Source organism: Strix uralensis, chromosome 12, assembly GCF_047716275.1.
Source record: "Strix uralensis isolate ZFMK-TIS-50842 chromosome 12, bStrUra1, whole genome shotgun sequence".
Classification (NCBI taxonomy): domain Eukaryota; kingdom Metazoa; phylum Chordata; class Aves; order Strigiformes; family Strigidae; genus Strix; species Strix uralensis.
The window spans coordinates 19,343,745-19,371,461 of record NC_133983.1 but is presented as its reverse complement, the minus strand read 5'-3'; the positions used below and the strand labels follow the sequence as shown (position 1 = coordinate 19,371,461).

General features: G+C 38.6%; 1 protein-coding gene and 1 long non-coding RNA gene across 2 annotated transcripts in view; one reads left to right on the top strand and one right to left on the bottom strand.

Moving 5' to 3' along the window:
• LOC141948923 (uncharacterized) overlaps window positions 1–27,717 on the top strand; it is a 229,316-nt gene that overhangs the window by 105,319 nt on the left and 96,280 nt on the right. The window contains exon 3 of the long non-coding RNA XR_012630594.1: window positions 13,267–13,319. This is a non-coding gene — a long non-coding RNA (uncharacterized LOC141948923). The remainder of the gene's footprint in view (window positions 1–13,266; window positions 13,320–27,717) is intronic.
• Window positions 4,337–10,702, bottom strand: DYNLRB2 (dynein light chain roadblock-type 2). Its single transcript, XM_074881485.1, has 4 exons — window positions 10,684–10,702; window positions 10,456–10,531; window positions 6,571–6,738; window positions 4,337–4,645 (listed from the first exon to the last, which is right to left on the bottom strand). The coding sequence occupies exons 1-4, from the start codon at window positions 10,684–10,686 to the stop codon at window positions 4,602–4,604; spliced, it is 291 nt and encodes a 96-aa protein (XP_074737586.1). The 5' UTR covers window positions 10,687–10,702; the 3' UTR covers window positions 4,337–4,601.

Genomic DNA, 27,717 nt, shown 5'->3' with positions numbered 1-27,717 from the left:
TCTCGCTGTCTCTAGATTGTAACTTTATAATTAAAGCATAATTAAGAGGATGATGTCAGTTTGTTTAGGAAAACTGTGGCTTTTTTGGTGGGTCCACCCTAGAACTTGTGTCCTGGCTGAGTTGAGACAGTGGAGCTGGGATTGATTCCTCTTGCTAGGGAAACCCTCTGTTATTGAAAGTGCTGCTGTCATTGTTTAGTTCCAAAACCAACTGAGTAACTCTTGAAAATAGTGTTAATTCCTAACTGCATTTTCAGATGATTGTGATATTTTACTAATCTGCCCTTTTCAGGTTCATTATTATTAACACTTACGATCAGATAGTTTCTTCAGAGAATCCAGTGTGGTCCAACAAACACCTCCCAGGAAGTTAACAGTAATTTTATATATATATCTCCTTTATGTACATATAGATGCATATATATGCCCATCACATATATAGTACTGATGTATTTGAAGCCTTGTGACATCAGTAAAACTGAGAAACTTCTCACTGAAATGGTGTTGGCAAGTACAATTAATATATGGCAAAGTACAGTCTGATAATTCATTCATTGGCAGTAGGAAAATTTTGTATTTAACATCTTAGTGCTTCCTAGATGGACTGTGAACATCCTTAGTGGATACTGTCCACTTCAGACCATTCTGACTTAATATTTAGTACCACCTTCTTCACCGTTACTCTCCCTTTTAAGAATCCGGTCACAAGAATGCCCTTACCAGACCTGACAAAATACAAAGACATAAATTCCTGCAAGTCTGCACAAGTGACGAACAGTTAGCAGTTCATTACCTTACAAATGCTTTATTAGTTGCAGTTTGTGAATCACCCTCATTGTATCCCACAGTTCCGTTCGTTCAAATAACGTACAAATGTAAAACCACAGATCTATGTACATCTTGAGTTAAGCTGAAAGTGTAACTGAAAAATACACCTTTTGGTACTTCTATATGCATTATGTAACGTGACTAAATAATAATTGCATGTCTGCAAAGCTCAAGTAACTTCATAGCAAGCCAGACTACCAAATGCACTGAATATACAATAAATGAAATATTTAGAAGTATTTAATTGGCAGATGAGCAAAATACAGAATGAACAACTGCCTTGATTGAATCAGCTGGCCAAAGCTCTTGTCCCATGAGGGACCATGCATTTTGAAAAATTATGTGTTAAAGAAAATCCAAGGAACTTTATTTTTAAAGTGGGAGGCTCTCTGAGAACTTTCTATTCTAGTTTATTTTGAGGATCTCAAATGCTTGATACTGACATAATTTATTCCTTGGCTGATTGCATAACTAGCATGTTACAATTCAACCCAAGCGCCACCTTTCAATGAACAGCCATTCTTGACATTCTCAACATGCCCTTGACAAAATGATCATCTGTGAAATTAATCTCTTTCATGCTACTTTTTTCCTCAACCTCTTCCCAGTTAATTGTTAACTAGTAAAATCTCTGCTGGTTCACATAAATGACAGCTTAAATGACTTGGTGTAACACTTTTGTGGTGTTCAAGTAACTTAAAACTTTATTTCCCTGTATTTTGCCTGGATGATTCCATTCCTGTTCAATGGCCCACCGTTGTTCAGATCAATGTGCTGATGAGGATTTTCCACTAGGACTGTTAAGAGACTTAACTGTTGTTACTTCAATTTCCTACTGAAGACCTAAATGAAAAGTTTACATGTGTTCAGCTTGCTTTTCCTAACAGAAAATAGGAACAAATTACCAGGGAATGAAGTGGAATATTTCAATTTGTGCTCCCTAGTGAAGTCGTTGCCAAAATTGTATAATTCTACAGTGCTTTCAAGGAAACCCGATTAGAGATTGCCCTGGTAAGAGTAGCTGGCAGCAGCACAGCTCAGCCCATGTGTTTGCATAGCATTTGTTACTATGCACATCATTATAGATGGACCAAACTTTGCCCTCTTATCTGCATCTATGCCTCTCATAGGAACAGGGAAAGAAAGTAATTTGTGAGCAGTATGTGACCCTTGGAGAACTACACGCATCTGCTTAAGGCCATTTTTCCACATAAAAACACTTTTCAGCAAAATGATTTAGCATGTGTTTAATTTTAATGATTTGGCTTAAGTGTCTTTTTGAGTGCTTTATCAAGCTACAGCAATCATCAGCTGCTTAATAAATATTGGATTAAAGTCTGTAAAGGGAACTAACACATGTATCAGAAAGACTAAAATGAAAGAACATTGCCAGACACTAAGCTTTTCTCTTTGCAATTCACTACTGTGTTCTTTGGGCTGAATGACATTTTTCAGTGATGCTGGAAATTGCAACACCAATATTATTTTTGACAATAGAGAAGTGTAACAGAGACTGTAATTCTGGCAGTTTTCTGGACTTACACAGTGAAATCTCCACAGAATTTAATGTTGTTAAAGGAAACTACAGAATCAAAACTATTAGCCCCCAATACACATTAATAGTAGCTGGAGTTCAGCAATAGTTTTGGGTATGTGCTGAAATGAAATATCTGGGCTTTGAATTGGTAGGCATTTGACATGCCAGGATAGTAGTAGAATAAATGTTCACTAATGCATAGCAATAAATAGGTTGGATTTTTAAAATTATCACAACAGAAGCAGAGAGGATAATAAATATTCATTTTTTTAAAGCATTGCCACATGTCAATATATGGGTTCATTACAACTTAAAATGGTTGTTTTCCAATGCACAATTAAAAAACCCTTCAGTGGTAAGGAAATTCTTCTGGCACAGCACTGACTACAGTAAGTGCCACCAGTAGTGTCCCATTGATTTCCATATCCGTAAACTTCTGAACAGCCCTGCCCAGCTGGATTGCTATGCTTAATTTCCATCACACTGGGCCTCTGTGCCTTTGGGTTCACTTCCTCTCAATGTGCAGCGGCACGGAATCTTCTGTGGTCCCCGCTGCTCACTGCTTGGGCGTGGAATCTGTCTGCTGACCTTTGAGATCTCGATGCTCAGACACCTTCAGCTCCCAGGAGCAGGACCAACTCTCCCAGATTTTTCGGTGAAATACAGCCTTTCCAAGCCGTTCAGCAAAGTCAGAGCAAACACTCAGATTTGAAAAAAATACCACCAGGCTTTGATACTCTCCTTTGTGTAAATTTTGAGTGATACATAACATAGTCCTAATAGCAAATTGCTGACTCCATATCCACCGAGACGTTCCTTGATTTATCAGTTTCATAACCTCAACCACAATTCATATGATGTACTACAAAGGTCCCTGAGCAGTATTCAACAGATTCATTTTTCCTTCCATCCTCATAGCTACCCCTCACATTTGTTGTTCTTCCTTCCCGTATTTAGAAAAAAAACCCCTTCTTGTCACCAACTGAAGACAATCTGAAGTTTTAAAGTTTAAATAATTAATTGATAAAATTTATATATAATCTACATAATCTGAGGTGATTTGTAGTACTGGGTATTTTTTCAAGCGCAGGGTCAGCTCAAACTCCCTGCACTTTCACACTGTCTCCACACATCCTCAAGTGCGGCGCTTAGCATGACCTTGGGCTCCCGAGGCAGGAAAGCCTGTAGCCATGCTTACCCCTGCCCAAGGCGTTCGGTGCGGGCAGAACAGGGGTGCCGCACCCAGTTGTGTACTGCCCTCCCACAGCCAGGAGGGCATATCAGCCACCAGCCTCATCCCAGGGCACTGGCACAGCACGTCTTCCGAACAGAATGGATTTGTAGGTAGCTTAACCCTACAGCGGCCTTTTATCAGTGCATCTGTGTTAAAGGCACTCAACAATACGTATCTGATCTCCGGTGCTATTGTGTAAACATGGATCTGATTTGGGAAACATTCTGAGCTTTACCCCAACCTTTGTCCCATGTCACTAAGGTAGTGTGGCTTGTGTATTGCATCTGAAGGCTTAAGCAGTTATCCAATAGCACTGCAGTGTAGTTAGCAAAAAGCATGTTTCCCATTACCAACAAACTACCAGTAGTTCTACATCAGAGTGCAGGCTCAACTTTGGCTGCTTGAAATTCCCAGTACTGAAAATATTAAATGAAGCTATTGTTTCTGTCCATAGAAATTGGAAAATAACAAAAGATAGTTTTACTTCACTTTTCCCTTAGAAAACTTCAAACCGGGAGTTAAAGACAGGGCAGGATCCAGTCCATCATTACTGACATGCACTCCACTTGTATTCTTTGGTTCGTGTAACTGCAGTTACTCTAGTTCATAGGGACACATTTATAGACGTATGTTTATACATGGTCTACAGTTTCCCATGGGGTATGATTTCTCCTCCAACATAATGTCAGAAGTGTAAAGAGCATGATTTAATTGCAAGAATAACTTGAACATCCATTAAAGAGAGTTTTAAGCATTTTGCTTTATTATTGCTCTTCTGAGTATCAAGATAAACATACAATATTTTGATATATGCATTATGATTTGCTCAAACAAATTGATACAGCTACAACTGAGAATTTTAAATTGGCAACATTTCAGTCATGACAGTTACACTTTATGTAAAATTACTTAGTGCTATGTTTGATATTAAATATCAACAAGTAATATTAGTTTAACAAGTAGAACTACATCACTGTCTCTAAAAATATTGCGATAGTAGGACTATTCACATGGGTTCTGAATAACGATCAGGAGATAATCCTTATCTGCAAAAAGATATAAAAATGTTTAGTTAAAATATTTTATCTTACTTCCTGATAAATACTCTTTAGTCACCTATTCTTCTCCAACTTTTTATTTGTTTATAAAACATAAGCAAAAGTAATGGCATTTATATAAAAAACATTTAGAAAATCTAAGCACTTGGTACAAAAATCTGAGATTACAGATAAAAAAAATCTCTGTCGTAAAGCTTAACTACACCATATTAAAACTATTTTAGTAAGCAGTAGATTTGCTTTCAAGAAGCTGTAAAGATATTTAAACAAGATGAAAAAAAGTCACAAGATAAGCACCTGGAAGTTAGCACTTGTTATAATAAAAAACTTTTGACATCTGCAGCCTCTCCTGCAGGTGCAGAGAACTTCTTTCAGTTCACTAACTAGTTTATTCAAAATTGAGAACCCCATTTAGACATGAAAAAAGCAGAAAAGATTTGAATAGACTTCTACTATGAATAAATTCTAAGCATGCCAGACTTCGCCTACTAATTCTAAAACCCCGGGGAAGCTTTGGAAACAATTCAGTTGGATAGCTATTTAATTTTATTTAAAATGAAACATTTCTTGAAAGTATCCAGTACATTTAGTAGGGTCATATCTGCTTTGGACAGTTAAGAAGCTGCACTCAGGCACTGTCACTTTCATCCAGAAGCAACTTAATATAAATCGCAGGTGGTTCATTTGCCACCTTCTATTATGGTAAAATACAGTCAAGCCTTTGAATGACTGATCTCCCTGTTAGCAAAAAAGCTTCACATTTTATGCCACTTATTTTCAGGTCAACATGCTTTAATAGTTAATAGTCAAAAAGTCACCTCTAAAAAACTAAGTGAAGGGCAAATGCAAAATAAGAATCAAGTGCATCAGTTTAAATCAATGAGCAAAAAACATGATTTAAAAAATGCATTAGGTTTATACTCCAAAATAGAAACTAAACTAAAATTTTAATCTTAGTATCAGCTGATGACTAATGTTAACACTTAATGACAGTGCCAGATTTCTTTCACACATACTGGTTTCATAGCAGCATTATAAATAATTCCAGCGAGGCGAGGTAATGCATACCTAGCGCAGTTCCTCTGCTCTACATCTGCTATGAAATCAGCATCCAAGGGCTGCCCCGGTGAAGGCTGTCCACCACCACAAGCTCAGAGCCAACGTCCTCCCCAGTGGCTCTCTGCGGAGATCCCCAAAGGTTCCTTTCTGTTCTGCACACCTTCACTGGGTGTTGCTGTCAGAACCCTGCATGCGTTAGCCTCTCAGCTGGTGCATGCAGTCGGATCTCAGCCCCAACCAAGCACTTCCACTTTGCCCAATTCCCCTTGTACTGGCAACCGACCACAGCTTCACCACAGCTCATCTGGCCTTGTTATCTATTTTAGAGACACAACTAACAGATTAACATATATTTGTATTTAACATGAGTGAGACACAGGTTGCAGTATTCCCCTGGTTGTTTTAAGGAAAATAATTGTTACTACATTGGTGACAATACTGCGTATCTGTGACACAAATCCCACCCATGGCTAGTCATGGAAGTCATGATAACATACCAAGGAAAAAGTAATTTCTAGAAAAAAATTTGCATCTGGAGCTAAAATGGATTTGCTGCCTTTAATACTATATATACACACACATTACTTGATATGTATTTGCCCGATTTTCCTTTGTGAAAACCCACAGAAACCAGAACATTAATCAGACCTAGGCTTGTTTGGTTGTCTCCAAGCTTGAGTACTATAAACTCTGTACTTTAAAATCTTAACACATCTGCTTACATTGTGAATATATGGTTATATTTTCATATACTTATTTTCAAAATGCATTTTCTATGGTAGTCTTATTTGTGAAGGATTAAAAGACACTTAAAAGGACATACAGTTGTATTATTATTTTAATAGAAATATTACCTGGAGCTACCATAATTTCGTGTTTCTTTGATCTGATCCTAAGAAAGGTTAGATCATTCTGAGGATCAATATCTCTCACTGTGCTCCTAGCTTTCATGGTGAGCTGATGAAGAAGACCTGCATACTGGACTGATGTAGAGTTATCAAGAGTTGTTCTTATGGGAATTCCTGCAAACGAATAATTTTCTAATAATCATTCAGTTAAGTTGCATGTTCTCCATATACAGCAGATCATAAGAGAAAAAACAAGGATTTCATATTTTTTTCTGTTTTGTAGCATGTTGATTTCAGGTATCTGTATGCTTTTTAAAGTATAATTTATATTAATCAGTGGCAATTAAACATCAAGTTGCTTTATGAAACTTTTGAAAGAGCCTAATTGCTGTTTAAGACTCTTAAATACCTATCAAATTCCATTCTGTAGTACTTAACCAGTTAGGGTGCTTCATCAGTTTAAACACTGTCACTGAATTTGTATCTTGGCTGCAAGAATTTAACCCATGCTTTACCTGTAGCATTTGGCATGTGCAGTGGTAGAAATTACACATTTCCAGTGAAATACCAAAAGTACTCAAAGGGCAGAAGTGGCATGTTTGCATTTGGCAAGCAAAACCACCCTTGGAACGATCCCTTTCAATTAGTGGCAAAATACTGACAATTGGTAGTACACAGGGTATAGATCCCAACTATTAAAAATATGACCACATAAGTCAAGATTAATTTTTGATGATTTAATGAATCATTGTTTATCAATGATTTGTCAAATCATAATTTTTATATTAACAGGTTACCAGGTGAAACCTAATCCTACAAGTAAAACTGTTTGGCATTAATAATAAGCTTGCTTCACTAATAAAAAATTTATTTGACCTACTATCAAAGACAATAGATTACAAGCTGGCAAGGCAATTTTCTCTTTACATACATTTGTATTGTGTCTTCCAGATGGACAGGATAGGAATACAAAAATAGAGTAATATGACTTAAGTTGAAGAGTTCGATTATGAAAGAAGAATTAGCATGCAAAAATAGTGAATGCCAGGTAAAGAATTAGAAGCAAAAGAGTAAAAGAAATAATAGAACCACCTCAGATATTAGACTATTCCATAATTTTCCTAGGAAAGAGTTATTTGAATCCCTTCAAATCTATGCTGTCACTTGAGAAATAATTGTGCACTGGTAGAATGTGTAGTGTAGGGAAGTGTACAGAATGAGCCAGTACATCCTTTGTGTCTAATGTTTATTACACAGAGATTGAAACTGATGTTTTAATGGAAACAAACAGGTGTTCCCAAGCCCTGCATTAGCATGAGAATATCTATATAATCACAGCATTAAATAGTAAGTCACTTAAAAGCAGCAATGAATTAGTGTCAAGTTTATATGACCTTGTATCTAAATGATTGCTTCAACAAATACAGCACTTTTGATGAAAATGGTAAATGTTAAATGATCCTCCAAGGTCTAATAATAACATGAAAATGAGTTGACACTAGTGACATCCTTAGATTAAAGCTGAGCTATGCTTACTTTAGGACAAATTCTCTTTGCCTCTGCCACCCAAATTAGAGAAAGGCAAATAAATCCTTCATTAGGAATGCTGTAGTGTGATCCTTCTCAGCTGTGAAGGATAGCAACAGTTTATGAGATGTAACAAATAAACGAGGTACACTTAGCATAGTGTTTCAATGAACAAATCAACTTTGCATATTAAAAGAAATGACAGGCAATGTTTGTATTGGGAATCTTTAATTTGCTATTTCACCTGCACACTATTATACCTAAGTGTACCTGCACTACTACAAAAATCTTAGTAAAAGACAACTAACTGTTTGTGTTAGTGAAGAACAGGGGGTTTCCTCTTTTTAGGGAACCTGGACAGCCTAAGAAACCTCACTGCACCACAGGTTCAAGTATTTTTACTGCAATTAATTTAAGTTGTACACTTGTTTGAAATGTTTCAGGATAGAGAGAAATTAAATTCAATTTTCTACAGAAAGATTTGAAGTAATTAGATTGACCAGTGCTAATTATGGATATTTGGAGATGTTACAAAAACTTAAAACTACACACCTACTTGAGCTGTAGTTTGTGGAATCTAACCTCTTGGTGCCTTGAATTCATCCTCATGGAGTACAGACTCTCTTGTATTCACATCTGGCATCCGGTGTTGAAACATTTCTAAATGATAAACTAAAACCAAAATTCCTGCACTAGGCTTGTCTGTTGGCTTCAGTCTGGCCACATACTCTACAGCTTTGTGAGGATGAGGAAGTTTGAACAGGACACGGGGGGACTTTATTCCTTGCTGTGAATAGTCTAATGTGCGAAAAAAGGAAGTGGAGTATTCTTCCTCCTTTGCAAATCAAAATTGAGACAGAAGGAATCCAAACCAGCTTTATTAAAAAGGCATGCTATTGTCCTAATGCTGCCCAGCTCTATCTGAGCTTTCCCTCAACACTGTAGAACGACCACAGGTAAAGACAGACTGCAGGAGTACCCCTGGTTGGGAGAGCATACTTGACCAACATTGTACCAAGAAGTCAACTGTTCCAAGAAACAGAAATAAGAAAATGGGGTTATTTTTCTATTACATTGGTGTTTTTGACTTGAGAAATGTATCAGTCTGCAAGCTTACAAAGGATCATTTGTGTTATCTAAGTGCTTGATTTTCACTTCCTGTTTGCAGCTTAGTCCAAGTGCTCATTGGATCAACTCACATTGTATTTACTGGAACCGAGTACAGAAATGGCTGAAACAGTACTTGTCCTGAAACCAAGCTGCATTTCAGCTTAGTGAACAGCCATAGCTAGATAGGAGCATGTGCAGGCATAAAGCAGCTTTTCAGTTTCTGTTTGCCAGGCTATGGAGTTCTCTCTTGACCTGCATCATCCTGTGAACAAAGGCATGTTTTACTTAACACATCTAGGCACACAAATTAAATTGTCCACGTTTTCTAGACTGACTAACTAACATTTAGGCTTCCTTCTTAGTGTTCTTTCCTCCTGTTGCTAAACTGCTGCTAGTGCAACAGATTTTTTTAGGGGGTCAACTAAATTATGGACAAGGTAGACTGAGTGAGTTGTCTTTTTTGTAAGGGAGTGATTAAAACAGATTAACCTGAGAATCCTAGCTTCTGAAGACTGATTTCTGTGACCAGTTTCACTTTTGGCTTGCAATATTCAGGATCACAGCCAAGGCTGGCCTGACTTGCTCTTCCTCCTATGGCAACACACCATAACACAATTTAAAGAATTTAGGAATATTTAGCAGAACAAAGGAATGGCTCCCACAGTAGAAGACCAACTTTGTTTAGTAGATACTTTTCTCCTGATGTTTTTGTTCTATTACAGTGTATCAGAGGAAGAGGGGAAAGTGAAGTGCTGGTGAATTTTTTTGCATATATGAATTTTAGACCAAAGAAGTTCCCACAAATGTCATGTTCTCCCTTTCTGTAACCTACCAAGAGATGTTCAAGATCTGGTTCTGAAAAATAAAGTATATTTAGTTAAACAAATGGGATAAGTAACAACATGGAACTCCTTGAGTTAAATGGAGATTATGGTACTTCTGGTTATTTCTTCAGAGAAGACTTAGGTCAAGGCTCTTGACTTTCCTGATTTTCATTAAGCTGAGTGAAAACTACATCATATGGAGATGTTACTGTAAATTTGGTCTGCTTGCAGACATCAGCGAGCTTCAAGAAATGGCCACAGACCTAACATTTTAAGATGAAACACGCATTCTTGAAAATCACACCACCTTCATAAAACATCACAAGTGGATTGTATTAACATCTCATAATCTGCAATTTTGTGCTTAAGAGCTACTACACTCCTTGCCGCTACCAAGTTTGTTACTTGAAGAAAGCAGAGGACGTTTTACCTTCGGCGTTTATGACAACAGTCCCGATAACCCCTTTGTGGGCTTGAATCCTCTTTAGGGTTTCCTCCACTTCGGCCTGCGAGGAGAGAGAACACCGGAGGACATCGCAGCACCCCGCAGCCACCGCGGCTCCGCCCGACGGCAGGAGGCCGCAGGGTGGCCGTGCCCGAAAGCAGCCCCGGAGCTCTGCCCCCTGCCCGCCGCCCCCTTCCTTCCCGCCGCCATTACCATGGCCTGGCTGCCGCCGCGCCGCCGTTGCTATGGAGCGGCGGAAGTGACGCCGGGGCAGCAGCGCGGGCCGAGCGCGGGCCCTGAGGCGATGGGATGGGGCCGGGGCGCTGCGGGCTGAGCCCGGGCACCCGTGGCTAGTGGCCAACATGTAGGTCTGAGGTCTGTGCTGGGACCCCCAGCTCACGCCTGAGGGGTAGCCAGGAGAGGTGCCCCAAGAGAGCTGAGAGCAAGGGCACCTACAGTGCGGCCTGGGGGGCAGTAAGGGCCCGGGCCCGGGCTTAAATGGAGCCCGGAGGAGGTGAGGGGAGGCTCCAGGTGGGGGTAGTCAGGGCAGTGAGGGCTTGGGGTGCTTTTAAGGGGCCTACGGCTGTTAGCGTGGTTTCTGCTTTGGGGTAGGCTCGTGGCTGAGCTCTGTTGATGGACTCTGGCTGGTAGGTGAGGTGAAATGAACTCAAGTTGCCTTAATTGTTGTAGTAGAGGGTTTTTTTATTAATGTATTTTAAAGCTGAGACTGATACCAAATCCTTTTAGCTACTGTGGTTAGAAAAAGTATTTTCCTTCTCCCTGTGTACAAGCATCACCTTGTCTACTGTCTGTTTTTCCACAAGCATTACATATTGTGAGCAGAGCTTGTTTTTCACCAGTAGAAGCTTTCTACTCTAAGTGTACTGTGATCACTGTGTATAGATAGATAAATGCCCTTCATAAGGAATGTCCTGTGCTGCTGTAGCTTACTAGACTTTTCAGATGGGTATAGGCCACCTTTACAATGCTGTAGTGTAAATAAGTTACCTGTGTATTTCTATTCTTTACAAAATAGTAGGGGAACAAACTTTGTGTGCAAGATGTTTGAAGAGCCATCTTTATGCATGAGTAAATAACTGATATGTTCAAAAGGCTCTTGCATGTCTTTTTAAGAGAAGGGGTCTAGTCTTACTGTGTCTTCTGTGGTGTATGTGAAGCTTCTTGGGTTCTTGGAGTGACTTTTAGCTGCTCTGCTCTAAAAGTTGGCAAGGTTACAAAGTTTGGTGTTTGGGGAAGCCAGCAGTTCCCCCTTTTTTTAAACAGATGGGTCTTAAGAACAAATTAACAAGCTAATCATTAATCTGCAACTCTTTAAGGACCTAATTGTATTTGGAACTCGCAACAGTATATCAGCATGTAACTTAATGCAGTTTATGGCCCTATGCTGGAGAGAAAATAAATTCAGTGTGTGGGATTGCCCTATCTATTGCAACAATATTATTCTACACATTTATTAAGTTTCAGACTGGCAGGGGCCAGCATAAATCAGAAGTGTTGAAGTTGCTGTGTATTCAGATAACTGAATTGAAAATCTGGCTTATAAGGGAAGGGAGAAATTATCAGACATATATTTATTTCAAAAGCTACTATTTTAGGCATTAACCCAGTATCCTGTGACATGCTATGGAAGGCACTCAAGAACAGTGTGCCTATAGCTGATACTGGTCTGTATGAGTCACTGCATCAGCTGTGAATTGTGTTTCACCTGTGGACAGTTTAGCCAGCAGTGCAATTTGCATTGATACACCTGTGGTTTTTGTTATAGTGAGAAGTATGGTGTTGCAAATTTTTGGAAATGAGGTATCTTTACAGATATTTTTTTCTTTTTTGAACAATTGGAAGCACTGGTGCATGATTATTGAATCTGACTGGCACATCTGCTGGGCAATTTTGTTTTAATACAGCCAGTAGATGCTCTTAAATGAAAACGTATAGATTATACAATATAAACCTGGTCCTGCTGTCGGTGTTGGTCACAGGAGGGATCCTTGCTATTACAGTCCAATTAAAGTCAGTACGCTGTAGGATAACATACTGTAAGGGATAGTGGTGATCCTACCCCCAGTAACTGGACTGGCAATTCCAGAGATTTAGTAAAATGAAAAGGAGGAGTTTTTCCACTTACTCTGCTGCCCTGTTGCTATTTTTTAATTTTCAAGGCTTCTTTCAAGACCACTGTTTTCCTTCATGGATGCAAGATGCCTAAGTGTCTTTTTAAAACCAATAAAAATATCAGCTCAGCTTTGCAAAAAATGCTGAACTGCAGCCAAAAAGACAGCTAGCATGATGCAGGATTATTCTTGGAAGCATTATTTATGCTCAGCATGAAAGACTGAAACATGCAGACTTTTACAGACAGTCAGATAGGCTTTGTCTCAGACTTAGACACATAAAAACAAATGAAAATATTTTCTTGGTTACTTGAAATTTAACTGAGAATTCAGATTCCAGGCAACATAGTTATTCTTTTAATATACAGTAGTGAATGCAGTATTAGAAATAGGGTGATACTGCTTGAGAAGCTGAAACTCCTCATAATGTAGGACTGGAATCTTGAAAATATTTATCTGTGTGAATTATTTTAGAGTTTAAATATTTGCTGGTAAAAGTAGCAAGTGAGAAGCTTAAACTTCAGGTTCTTGCACTTGTAGTCTGGTGTTTGAACTAATTTCTGCAGGGAACTGAGGGGAAAAAAAAAATCAACGGAAAGATGGAAAATACTTAAAACAGCTCTCATTTTTTTTTTTTCCTCCCCCCCCCCCCCCCCCCCCCCAGCTATGACAGAAGATGTAATTCTCCACGTGGAAACTAGGAAGAGGATTTTGCTTGTAAGTACATGAGAATTTCATTCCTTCCTTGCTGCTTGAACCTGGAGACCCAAGAAGAGGTAGGGAGGGAGTAGAGCACACTGAGGGACACACTGAGGGACTTGAGCTACACTGAAGTGCTGTAAACAATCTTGATTTGCTGCCAGCCATTATGAAATAGCATAAATCAATTCAATTCAGGAAGAACTTTGCTTTTTATAGCCGGTAATCTTGATTACAAGTAACTGTAAAGGTCTGCCAGCTATTATGATAGCTCCCTTGCCCATGCTGTAGGATAGCTCCAGAAGTTTCAGTTTTGTTGGACTATAAAGTGGAATGAGCACATATATGACCAATAGTGATGTTGTTGATGACCGTACAGTTGGTTCTTTAATTTTTTTCCTCTATGCTTTTATTTCTAGTCAAATAGTCTCCAAGGAAATTTAGTAGAAGCAGATAATGTGGTGTGGTAACTGAAAGCTTAGAGTCCGTTCTTAGCACAAAGCCCTTACTAACTAAAATAAGTGACTGATTATTTGGTATTGCATAACTATTTTGAGAGAATACTGAGAGAAGGAGAAATACAAATTGTGTTCAGGTGTACAAAAGTTTGAATTTTTAATGCGGATGTGTCACTATAAATCATGCTGCTGGTCAGGGTCAGTCACATATCAACCAATAAACAGGAGCTACAGTTTGGATTTATTGCCCACAAACTCTGTGGAGCAATCACATTGGGAATATTTTCAATTAATTCTTGGCCTTTCAGACTGAGGAGCTGGCTCAGAGCTTCGTAGAAGCAACAAGAGGATTGAACTTTACTATTCCCAGAACGCTTCAGGAGCAAAAGTGTTATTTTGTGGCAGAAGCAGAGTTAAGTTATGGGAGAGAGTGTACTAAGCTGAAAGTAGTCAAAGTGAGGTTTGGGGTGTATGTGGATGGAAAAAATAATCAGTTGGGTTCCAGGACTGTACCTGTCCATCTCCTCCTCTTCTAATAGTTCTGCTCTGAGCGATCAGTTGTTGTCAGCATCTCTTTCTATGTGTGAAATGTAATAAAATACACAATCTCCAATATTCAATTACAAACCTCTTCCCTTGCCCTGATTGATTGAAATTTGGCTTTGGTTTTATTAAAAGACCTCCTTTAAAAAGGTGAAAATTAATGAAAACAGAGTAAAGTTAGTCGTGCCGCAAGGTTCTAAATAAAACTGTAGGGAAGGTCCTGCCTTTCTCCACCTGAAAAAGGTCTTGTAGCAAGCGTGTGATGTAGAGTGGCTGAGATCAAGATCTTTCCCAATCTGGCTGTCGATAAAGTTTTATTTGTTCTTACTTTGTTACCTCCATGAGTCCAAGTACCATAAACCTAGAAAGTATTTAAGAAAAACTGTGTGTCATGTAGGCACGTATGAAACAATTTTGAAGTCACTCTGTAGAAAAATGTTCGAATGAAAATTCGCTCAAAATATTTTTTGTGTAAAGATTTTTTTTTTCACAACTTTTGAGAGCAGTTTCCCAGTTTTTTGCCCTTTGTGTGAGGAATTTCTACCTCAAATCCTCTAGATGGTGCTACAGCTACAGCACATGGAAGTGAACTCACCGTTAGGTTTTGTGTCTTGTTAAAATGCCACTTAAGTCACGTATCGTCTGAAAGGATTAATGACTTCAGCTACGATACTATTTCCAGGTTTATGCAAGGAAGAATCAGCATAGGTGGATTACCCGTCCTCAGCTAAGTAAGAGTAGATCGTTTTTTTTATAGATACAGAAGTCTTGCAGGAACTGTTGTGTGGTCAAATTATCCCCTCATCTCTTGAAACCATACCTTGAGTGCTGACAAGGGCAGAGGTGGCCAACTGTAGCCTGTGGTGGTGATTAAGTGACAGCAATAAGCCTCTTAAAACTCCCAGCAGATGTTGCTGCTTTTGTATGCTAATGGGAACTTCAGAAACCATTTTCTCTTCCTTCTGAGAGCAGATGTAAGTACGTGAAAATTGGTTTCTTATATCAAGAGCAAATTGATAATAACCTTGGTTCAGTTGTAAGGCAGAAGCTGTAGAGGCACTTTATTTGGTAATTGCAGAAAGCTTATGCAGAACTTCATCAAAATTAATTTTTTACGTTCTGCTAACTTTTCTTGTACTGAAGTAGTTAAGCAAAATCTGAAATGTAAGAGTAAGAAAGAACTTGACCATCTTTGTAAGACATCTGTCTGTAAAAGGTGTTTTCAGACAATAATAAAGGAGCAGCCTGAGTCATGGAACTGCATTTAAAAACTTCATTTCACTTGGATAATTGCATCCTTTCTGATGTAAATTGACACCTTGCATTTTAGATTCTTTGCAAGGCTAGACAAAATTTGGTCAGTGTTTTCCAAATAATTTAAGGTGCTTTTTGTACTTCCGTTTTATGAGATGAAATACTGGTGTCCTCTTCACTTGACACTACTAAAGCATCTATAATATTCTTTATAGAGCAGAGAGTTTACTTACTGGCCAGACTTCATCTTGGGTAGCAGCAGTCTGTCCAAAGGTCAGCTATAGTTTCTATCAAACGTTGCAATAGTGATCTGAGGTGACTAGTGACAGCAGCTAAAGTTCAGTATTTTTACTTCCTGTCTTAGATGTCTATTTAATGTTACTTGCTCTCTTTAAAGTACAGCTGTCCTTCACTCCAGAAGATAAGTGAATGACTATAGCATCTGTAAGGTTTGTGTATGTATTTTTCATCTTGCTGAAGCATTTCAGTTTGCAAGAACCGAAGGCAAAACCACAAGCTTGTGTGACATGTTCTGTGTACCAAGTTTGCATATACACATCCAAAAGTTCAACAAAGATAACCAGAAACTAGATGGTTCCCTTGCTGACCACCAGTTAAAGTTAAAACGCCTGTTTTAATACCTTGCACATCTGGAGTGCAGTGGCTGACCTTGGGATTCAGGCTGCTAATAAAAGGTGGGGTTGGGGCTCTAAAACAAGAAAGGCCCTTTCCCCACTCTGTGGTGGTCAAATGTGTGATACAGTGTTAGACTGTCCTGGCTGTAGCTGCCATCTTGGGAGAAACAATGGATAAAGCTGGGCTCCTGGCAATTGGTGTCTTTATACATAATCATCAAAAGCCAACGGATAGGGAACTAGTAGAGAATTGGGGTGAAGCTTATTATTGACATTTTTTGGACAAGAGCTGTATTTCTTATTACTTGTGTGTTCTGGGTGATCTTTGAAAGTCCTAATTAAGCTACTGTCCAAAAATGCAACCTGTAGTTTGATGATGCAATATTCTCATTTATTATTTCTTAATCTTGGTTTGGTCGAGAAGTAGGAGTGCCAAAATATCATAACGAGTCAGTGTTTGTAAACCAAAGAAATCTGAAAACACCACAGCAAGTGTACACACATAATTAGATACCAGGAGATTTCTCCATCAGTAATGATACCAGCTCATTTACTAGGGTAATCTGCTTGGAACAATCCTGCTACTAGGAGTTTCTTCTAAAGGCTTTTTTAAATAAAGTTTGCAAAGTTAATTGTGAGAGTTACTGGGACCATTGCTCATAGAACAATGATGAGGAAGGCAGTTATAACAGAAGTGAGTGTGAGGCAGATTAAATGAAATATGAGGCAGATCAAATTTAAATTTGCATTTGCAGTTATTCTGGAAAAAGTAGAATTCCTGGTTTTAAAGAAAAGCAAATGCAATTGTAGAATTTATTTTACATCACTAATCTGTTTGAAAAACATCTATGTTTATACTTGACACTGACTCTTTCCTGCCCCTCGTGCATGGGAGGAGAATGCTGTAACCAATAACTCCTAGACTGGATTACCTGAGAGCCAAGAGAAGGGGAGATCTTGGTAGAGATGCTTGGTCTGTGATTCACATCCATTACTTGTCTGACAGAAGTTGCTGAAAACTTTCTGCCCACTGTGAAAACTCTGGGATTTTTCTGTAGTTATTATAATAATCAGAATTAGTGCAACTAGAGACTTGTTCTTTTGGTATTGGTGTTAATTTTGTATTCTTTTTAACCCTTCTTTGTTGGCATCTCAAGATTGTGTATCTGGGTCCAAAACCAGAAATAAATTCAGTAGTAAACCATAAAGCTTTTAGAGGTGGTATGTGGCTATTGTGAAACTTTTTGAAAGGGGTAAGGATTTGCACTAGATTGAGTTGTTTTATAACCCAGCATTGCAGCCTCACCAGTTACATTCTTCTTGTGAGTGTCACTGAAACTTAGTGAACCTTTAAATGCTTTAGTCAGTTTCTTTATCTCCATGTCAGCTAACCAGCAAAATGCATTATTCAGTTCAATCTTTCTACAGCTAGAAAGTTTAGAAAAATGCCAACAGAATGATAGTTCTAAAGGTACGCCGAAGTGGCGTCAAAGCAGCATCCTGTGACGAATTTCTGTAGTGCTCTTGGAACTGGCAAACACTCAAGTGAGTGTAAATATACAACTCTGACATCATTGGAGTGGAACCAGAAGCCACAGTGAAATACTGTACGCTGTCTCTCACATGGTGGAAATGTTTCTGTGAGGTTGTACATGTAAATTAAAAAATAGCCATTGGCACATGGTTTCCAAGTAACCAACGTATAAACACAGGTATGTGCTCTCTAAACAGAACTTGCATTACATTATTCATGATTCGTGGGATTCTGTGTTCTCTTTCAAGTGGACACTTTGGTGCCTCATCAATAGCAGTGATCCGTGATGTGAGGGCAGGAGCTACTGCCAGGTGCCAAATATTGAAAGCACTTTTCAGTCTAATCCAACTCCTTTCCCCCTCCTTTATGTATCTTATTAATGTTTTCTCAAAATAAAATACCCTGTTTCTTGAATGTAAGTTTTCACAGCAGCTGAGTAGGGGGATTTATTTTTTTCTTTTGGGAAGATCTCATCTCTTTTGGAAACTGGCCTTTCCAGGAGGTGCCAATTATCAGAGTGCCTGAGGAGATCACAGGCAGGAATAGTATATCCCAATAGCCCCTTGAGCTCCTGGGAAGAAGTGGAATGGGAAACTGAAGCACCAGAAGGTGATGATGTCCTTCCTTTTATCCTAACATCCTAATAGCTTTCCTGGATTTTATGCAATATCCAGGTTCAACTCTTCTCTATATTTGCAGCAGGTTTCCCATGTTCTGAGCAGTTCTTTTAAACCTATATTGCTCCCTATGTTGTGTGTGGCTTTTTCCCAATCTCTCCTTTTGTTGCTGTTTTACTTTGACCGGTTAAATATGTAAGTATTTTTCTTAGAAAAGTTTTGTCATCTCATCCACTGAAATTTAAATTTGAATGAAAATTCTGAACTGTTGCCAGCTTCCTTATGTACAATAGCTATTATAAGAAAATAAGTTCAGTAGCAATTCAGTGTTAAACTGTTACCACAATTTGTAAGTGATAGTGCAGAGTGCTGGTATTTACAGGTTTTCAGACTGTGATTCTCTTGATCAAAGAAATGATCTCTGCTGTGGTATGAGTCTGCTGTTTGACAGCATTTGTCATAGTGTCTTCCTCCTCAATGACAAGTCAATGTGAGCCTTTTCAGCTTGTGCAACCCAAGGGTTTATTCTGAATAAACTCTGCTTGGAGATACTTGTCAATGTAATAAACAGCTTTGGTTTTAGACTTAAAATCCTTAAAAAAAAAGTTAGTCGTAGTTGCCAAACGTTAAAAGGATATCTGAGAGGATCTTTCTTTCACGTCCAAATTCCAATAAAATTTTATTTCTGATGCCAGAGTAAGCTCACTGGATATAAGTGAAGTTTTGGTTTCGGCATGCTCATTGTGCAGGTAGGATGCAATTCAGCCAAGTAGAATGTAGCCATTAGTCAACACTAGTGTAGTTTCTAAAATATAGACATTAAAAAAATCAAGTATAGTTTTGTTCTTAAGTTGTATCAGATGCATATAATTTTCTTCAGAAAGCCAGCTTTTAACTCTTTATGCTGGCAGGCTGCCATTCCAATGTTTATTCCGATCTGCTCCTATGTCTTAATCCAGGGAACTTTATTTTCTTTTCAGTTGCCAGTCTTATGATGGTTCAACTGTGCTGACTTCACTGGCTGTAATTCTGGGTGAGTGAGAGATGGGAATTGGCTTCAAGGGCTTCCAGGAGAATGCTAGGATTCCACCTCAGGTACTGATCCTGGGATGTGCTTAACTGGCTGCCCATAGTGCCAGCTGAAATCTGTGTCGCTCAGGTTATTTAAAACGTTTGATGCTGTACATTGACCATGAGTCTTCTTGTGAGGTTTGTTTCTCCCTTTGCTTATGGTGATGCAGCAGTCATTGTCCATGACAGCGTATTACTAAGAACTGTGGCAATGGCAAGTAGCTTAACTGCTGAGTGGTGACATTGATGCATTAGGGATGATGTTTAAGTAGCACTTACTGGTCAAGCAAGACTGACACAATGTGGAGCCATAAGAAGGTGAGGCTAAATTCCATGCCTGAAGAAGGTAAGCAAGCAGGTGAGGTTGTAGTTTGGCCCCCCGGGCACTGGGTGTGTGCCAGCAGTCAGCCAGTTCCTTGTTACGATCCCTTCATGTGCACATACATGTACTCTGCTCTCCTGGTTGAAGTTTTTTTTTCCTCTTGTATAACTTCCAAAGCAAGTTTCTGTAACTTAGCCCTCTCACCCTGGATTACACTTAGTCCTGGTAAGCTTTCTTTGACACAACTACCTCCACACCTCTCATGTCTTCAGTGCATTTGACTCCTTTGCTGATAACATGATGAAGGTGGAACAGATACATGGTTCTGAGAAAAATCAGTACTTTGAAGAATGTCCTGAACATTTTTTACTGGAAATTTTACAGTTTCTGGGAAAGAACTAGTCATGCAGTGGTTCTTGCAGTTGGGTGAAGTGCTTTAATATGGCATTAGAAAGGGAACCTTTTAGGATGCTTGCTACTTCATAAATGACACACTTGATTAATGTTCATCTTTGGTCAAAAGTACCTTTTAGTTTGGATTTAATCAGCCAGTTGTGCCACAACAATGTAGCTCTATTTCTGGCCTAGTTCTGTGCTAGAATGAGCACTGCGTTAAGGCATAAATATCTTAACTTTAGCCACACGCTAGTTTTTCTAGAAAGCATACTTATAAACTAAAATGGTAAACTATTTATAAATGTCTAGTTGACCACTCTTTGGTAAAGACAAGAGCTCTGAAGCAAGCCTAGACTTTTCTGTGCAGCCTTTTAAATCCCAGCTGGGGCTGAATGGTCTTTAACAAAAAGCCAACCGAGGCTACAGATTGGAGCCAGTCTAGTACAGATCCTCCACTGCTCCATCATTTGGAACTTCAAAATCTCTTACGAAAAGCTGTAATAATTGACTTGGCAGATTATTAAGTACAACTCCTGCTACTTGTAGGGCTTTTTCCTGATCAGATTTTAGAGAACAGCATTTCTTTGGGGCTACCCAGCATATACTTCTACCCTGAAACAACTTTTGTGCTCTCTTTGGGGTTTGATGCTGTACTGAGCAAAGGAGGATAGCCGTTTGGGGCAGTCAAGTCGTATCGTACCTGTGAGGCTGAAATCCCAGTCTCCTTTCTTGGCACTATCTCAGTTATCTTCCCATTCAAATCAATGGCAGCATTATAATCTTAACAGGAACACATCTGTTTTTTGGGAGCTGGTGCAAGTTTCCTTCCAGGAAAATAGCAGATTGGTGTTAATATTTATAATGCCTGAAGAGGACTGGATATGATGTAGTGAAGATGAACCAAAGACAGGCACTATTTGCTAATGCATGCAGAATTTCTTTGCTCAGTACCTGATCCTGAAATCTGCCTTAATTTTGTATGCTAGATGGAGTATCAGCACTTCATAGTGGATCAGACCAGTATCTTGTGTCTGACAATATTCAGTATATTGTGTTTTTACAGGCAGTTGGGGGCATTTTGCTGTATAAATGTTGAAAAGAAAGTATCATTTTTCTGTGCTAAGAGTTCACCTCATGTTTGGGATCTCTAGTTCCTTAACCTTGTGGAGAACTAGAAGGTCTTGGCCTGTTAATGATGTGTTGTGTGATCCTGAGCAAAATACTTCACTTCCTTGTGCCTCTGCTTCCCCTCCCAGTCTCTTCTGTCAGTTTTCCAGAGCACAGGCCTTCTGCTATGTGCGTGCTCAGTGTCTAGTAGAACAGAGCCCTGATCTCTATTGGGGCCTCTAAATACTACCGCTGTATAAAATAAAAATAATCCTTCTCACAAATAGAGATGCGGGTTGGGAATTTCAAAAGGGCAGAAGAACGAGTCAGTTTTCATGGACTCCTTTAAAAGTCAAAGCTTTATGCTCAGAGGCTTAAGGCAATTTTCTGAGACCAGTCCTGTTGCTGTTGGCTGCAGTGATGCAGGACAGCAGAACAGACTCCAGAAATCTTCCATTATATCTGTCTACCCTTTTAGATATCACAAGGGAGATTTTTAGTGCAACAGATTGAACCTCAGATGAGATTACATGCAGTAATTACCAGTGGGATTTATTTGTCCAATTCTTTACGCACCGAGTGGGAAAATGCACGTACATCCCTTAAGAAAAGGGAAGTGTGTGCATTTTTCCACTCTAAGTAAAGAATAAGATGACATGTAAGCATGGATGAGCAAAAAGATAAATGAAGTTACTTATCAGAAAAAATATTCAGATTTTCCCTAATACCTAATATGAGTATTTGGAATAGAGTTATAAAATGGCTGTAAAGTTTGGGTTTTTTTAGTTTTTTAGCTGTAAATGTAAACTAATTAAACCGATAGTTTTAATTAAATTTGAATTGGCTGTGGTATTACACCACTTTAAAAGCCACTGGAGACACTCAAGTTGCATTTAAAATCTAGTATGATAATTAGTGATATCTACATTTATTATTGTGGTAACTACACTTTAATGAATGTGTTAGTACTAAACAAAGCTGCAAAATCTAAGCAGCTCTTAAGAGCATGTTGATTTCAGCCACACTTTATTCCCTTGGTCATCCACTTAAGTGAACTTGGATGCTAAAACGGAGCTTTTAAAGATAGTCAGGAGAAAGTGTAAAAGTTAAGGGACAAAAATTAGATACTTTATACTTATTCTAACCAGTGTATCTTGCAGACTTTAATCCATTTTTCCATGTGGTGTCCCAGGAAGAGAGGAAAGCATAGTTATAGTTAAAATCAGGAGTTCTTAGGTGCAGCACTATCTTTCCATCTACTGTCTGACTTTTCAGCCCTGTGGAAACTGAATACAGGGGACGGTGGTGGGTGTGTACTGTTATGTAAGCTGAGCCTAATACTGGTGCAAAATAGGGTCAAATTTACTACTAATGTTATTCTCCCCCCCCCCCCCCCCCCCCCCCGACACCTTTATTGTGAAGGCTTTTGTTCCTGAAGGGAATTTTGTTAGGATCTCCCTGTATTCATGAGGTTCCATCAATGTTGGCTGCACCCCCTGTGGTTATTTTGATTGCTTGGGTCTCACTTGGGATTTTCAGGACATATTTATTCATGTGGGAAAGAGTGGGCTTTATCCTGCTTTCCATATTGTTGACTTCTCTGTGTTTAGCTTCCTATTACGTGAAGGAGGTGTAAGCATAAGGGAGTGGCAGAAGGCAGTATTTTATGGAGTTTATCCAGGAAGGCTGGCCTTTCCGTGGGAATATTAAGTCGGCTGTGGTCCCCTAGTTGAGATAGAATTCCTATATTAATTCTATGGGCTACTTGACTCTTCCAGAGAAGGGACACCATCTCAAATGCAGTGTTGAAAAGCATTTAAGCTTTTCTTGCACTAAGCTACCGGAGAGCTGCTTGGCATAATTTGGTTCCTAGCTAAGCTGCATCGACATCATCAGGTTTTTCAAAGAACTGCCTCAGTCCTCGGTTTCATGCTGTCCTCTTCTTCCAGGTGCAAAACAAGCTCTAGTAGGGTTTCAGAAGTGCTTTCCCTGGAGATTTTCCCTGCGGTTGTAATCACCATGTTAGGATTCTCTTAGGCTTCTTTGACCGTGCTGTGCACTGTACAGGGGCTGAGACTGGGGGAGAGGATCTAACTGAAGGTTTTGGAGTAATTTCTGCAGAACCATATTGATTTCATCTCTATTAAATTCATTGAGTTTTCCCATAAGGGCTTTTTAATTTAACTGTTGCTAAAAAATGCTGCACAAATTACCTGGCAAGAATGCTGTGGAGTTATAAGCCCTTCAGGCAGTCCCTTAAAGGCAAAGCAGTAAAGTTGGGTGAACTATTCACAGCCAGGAGTTTTTATTCAATGAATTTACCACTTTGTCTGTTCACAGATTACTGACAAACAGCCACTGACTTTTTATGAATTTGTTCATTATCCCAAATTATTCAATGCCTGGTTTATGCAATGCAGTTTTAGCTTCAGGGCTGCTGGCAGACTGATCCATAAGTATTGTTTGAATACCACTGTTTGTAATTCTTACAGAAAAGCCCTATAAAACTCAATAGAGGCCTGGTGTTTTATTTCTGGGCACGTCTATAAAACTTAGCAGAAAATTATATCCTTACCATAAAATTCTACAGCTTGGTTTAAAGTAGTTATAATTTTCTACTGATTTCTGTATGTTTTTAGTAGCATTTATGTAAAAAAAAAGTTTCCTTCATCACTGTTACTCAAGTTTTTGTAGTTCCTGAGAGTAGAGAGAGTTGATAACATGGATGTAAATCTTTGGGAATTGACCTCTCTTATCCTTGAGTTTCTCTGGTTGCACTGCAATTATGCTGATGCCCATTATAAGACCTTTTTTTTGCTATTGGAGTGTAAATGAGTATCAGACCCTATTTGATTCCGTCTACCATTAATCCTAAAATGAAAACTGAAGCATATAAAAAGGGACTGCCTAATATGCAAGTACATTAGATTTCTTCGTCCTTTTGAGTGGATTTAAATGCCCATATCTGTGATAACTCCTCAAGGAATGAGGTTTCATTAGTGAGAATCAGGCTCCACTCGGATTTCAAGATATCTCCAAACTTCAGAAGTGCTTTCTTGGGTCTAAACATGCACCTTTGAAGTGGTATGACCCTGTTAGAAACTCCAACACCAGTGTTGTTCCACTGAGGTAAATGGCTTTGGCTATTTGCTTAAATGAATTGAAGATATAAAATTCTCTTCTGATAGGTTGTGTTGGCTTTGATTTGTTATACTTATGTTGGTTTTAAATATGTTCCCCACTGACTTATTCTGGTGTAACAAGAAAAGGTACGGATCTGTGGAGAAGGATTTAATCCTCAGATATGTTTGGTAGGCAAGGCTGTTGCAAAGTCTTTGATTTGCAAATGTGCCTAAGGAACCAGTAAGTTACCCGATGGATTGTGCGGTACCTCCTTTTCAGGTAGTAATACTGTTACCAGTCATCTCAGAACTCCTAGTGCTGTGTTACCAGCCTGGTTTAAAGAAACCTCCCTACAAGCACTGCCCATGTAACAAGCTGGGTGTCACACGTGGTTTGCAGCTGCATCCCTGTTGAGGTACCCTATGAGAAGGATGGGTTGTAGGTTTTGCTACTTTTGCTTCTGGAATGTGCCAGTGTTTCTTTTATCCTACCTGAAATACAAACTTCCAGGGACCTGTTGAATGGAAGCAGGATGTTAGTTTACTGGCTAACTCTGTTGCTCTGGAACAGAGATGTCTTTAGCCAGTCAGATATAAAAAGAATTAAAACATCACTAGATGACATTTCTATAATGCGTTGGTGTTTCTGTAAGACATAATAAAATATTCAGCACTTGAACAGATGGATATAGCCACAATCCTTCTGAAGATGTTATTTTAAGGATGTGGATTATACTGGATTAATAGGCCAGTAACTTGGCAGAACTCAGCTTTTTGGTGTTTCAACTTGTAGAGCTAGTTATAATTTCCAGTGATTTAACTGCAAGCTACACCATTTAAAAAAGATGAAAATTAACTTTTAAAATATGGATTATTTTTTTCCTTTAATGAAAATTCTATTTCTAGATAATTCTAAGAACCTTAATTCTTTTAACTGCCAAACTGTTTCCTTTGGGCTAAACTTTGACAGATATTTAGGATTATCAGGTTAACTTGTAATGGATAAAAGATGGGGAGAGGCTATGGAAGAGAAAGCTATTGTTAATGAACATCAGTTTTCAGTAGTGGGTTTTTTATCCATCAGAAGATTTTTAAAATCTTGACACCTGTCAAGAAAGTATTGCTGGTCATGATAAATTGTATGGTATTTAGATGCAATATTTAGCAATGCTGGAATTCTGCCAAAGTTAATGGTATCTTCTTGTTCAGCAAGAAGGAATAGAGGTTATGCTGTGACCTCCAGAAACCCATGCTACAATAGATCTTAATAATGGTGTGTATTTCTTGATTTAGATTTGGAAGCTGGCACGTGTTGCCATGAGTTCTTCTCCAAAATAAACGAGACTTTAGCCTTAGAAAATTCATTAAAAGGACCCAGGATGGTTGCAGGAATCCTCCTTTCTAGTTTAAAGAAACAAGGCATATAAAGGAAAACTAGCATCTTTTATTAGGCTCTGTCATAAAATCTGGAAGAAATACTGACTCAGCACCAGCATAAGTCTGTCATAGTAAAATTCTTCAGCAAAGCTTTTTGAGAACTTTTTGCTTATTGGGGTACTCTGTTGTGTGTGCAGTTGTTTCAGTACTGTCCTACCCTGACATGAGAGGTGAGAGCCAGCTTAAAGGTAGCTTTTATGGAGTTCGTTTTAGCTTACAGGAAAACAAGTTTAAATGGATCAATTTCTTATTGCCCACTGCAGCTAAAAAGAATGTTAGAGAGATTTCATCAGCATTAGTTTACTACATTATTAATAAAGTTATTAAAATCTCAGCAGTTACTGTGCAATGCTATTTGAACTATCACAGTTATCTTTTATACTTAACATGGGAATAACTGCAGCATCTCAAACCACAGTGTATCATGGTTCCCACATTCTTGAAAGCTGGTATAAATCTGGCATGTCCTCCTTGAATCAGTAGTATGTGAGTGTTTAACAGCTGTAGTGTGCAGATGTGTTATTTTTTGGTAATCTGGTAGATCAGTGTAATAAAAAGATGGTACGTTTTCCCACCACGTGGTTATGAGAACTTTCCTTAATTCAAATTTAATATTAAAATGTTTTCAGAGATACCAGTTCTGGAAAAAAGTAAACATGGTTCATTGACATGGTTGTACGTAAAATAAAGTTTTACTGTGTAGTTAATGCTTCTCAAGTTTAATGTGTATTACCTTGGGAAGCCTGTTTAGATGCTTGGAGAAAACCCATAAAAAGACTTAATCTCAAATATTGATCTCTGCATAGCCAAAATATGGAATGATAAAATGGTGAGGTCATTCATGGAGAAACCGTATCTTATCCTGTGAATTTACAAGGGGTTTCCTGAATCTAACTTTTGTCTTAAGATCTGAGTAAATAAACATATCTTTCTTTTGCCTTTTTTTTTTTTTTGGCTTGAAATGTTTAACAGGACTGAGGTGTTTTATAGTTTCTAATTGTGCCTTTGCTATATTAAGGTAAGTGTAGACCTGCACTTGGCCCTGAGCCAGGCTTTGGTGAAATGTCTGAAAATAAACTTGTTAGAGAAATTTACATATTGCTGTCAGGGTGATGTTTTATCACTTGTTTTTCACAGTGTATTTTGAACTGCGTCTCTACTACATAGTGTTTCAGGTGTCCTAACCTAAAATAGCATGGCTTCTTGAAATTTTTAAAAAAAGTATACCATGGCCTTTCCGTGAAACAGTCTGACCTTATTCAGGGTACGTGTCTGTCACTGCTCAAGTGTTACTTAGTGTCCATGATAATGCACTAATCAAAGGGTGTTTCATGTATTCTCAGCAAAGAATTCATATACCAAGCTGCAGGATGGCTCCTGAACACCAGTTAGTGTTCTTGTGCTTTAAATGTGTGAGATGCTGAGTGCTCAGTATTGTTGTCAAGGGATTATCGTAAGTGAAGAACATAGTGGAAAAAAGTGCAAGTGCTTTGTTTTGCTATTATTTTTTTCAAGTCCTTGGGAAAGATTATTTGCAATGTCCTTGCATGCTCTACAGCATCTTTACATGATCTTTTGATCATTTTTGTCAAATTAATATGCCTTTCATTATCGCATTGAAGAGTGTCTTTCAGCCCATAGAGCATGTAAATTTTATGATAATGAGAAGCTCTTAGTGAGACTAGCATGCGGCATCTGGAAGCATTATAAAATGCATTAAAACGGCTGAAGACACCTACCACCTCTTTGTCCCACCTCAATATGAGAGGATAAAAATTTAGCACTTACAAAGCATCAGGCCAGGCCTTGTAAAAGTACTTTTGTGAGTTGTGACTGATATCATATAGCAGGAATGCCAACAGGGACTGCCATCCTGTCAGCTCTGTCTGTAACGAGGAACTTTCACAGGAGTATGGTATT

Coding starts and splice junctions, on each gene's coding strand:
- DYNLRB2 (XM_074881485.1), bottom strand. Junction 6,739..10,455: donor TGTTGTCATAAACGCCGAAG/GTAAAACGTCCT, acceptor ATTCGTTTGCAG/GAATTCCCATAAGAACAACT. Junction 4,646..6,570: donor CGAAATTATGGTAGCTCCAG/GTAATATTTCTA, acceptor ATCTTTTTGCAG/ATAAGGATTATCTCCTGATC.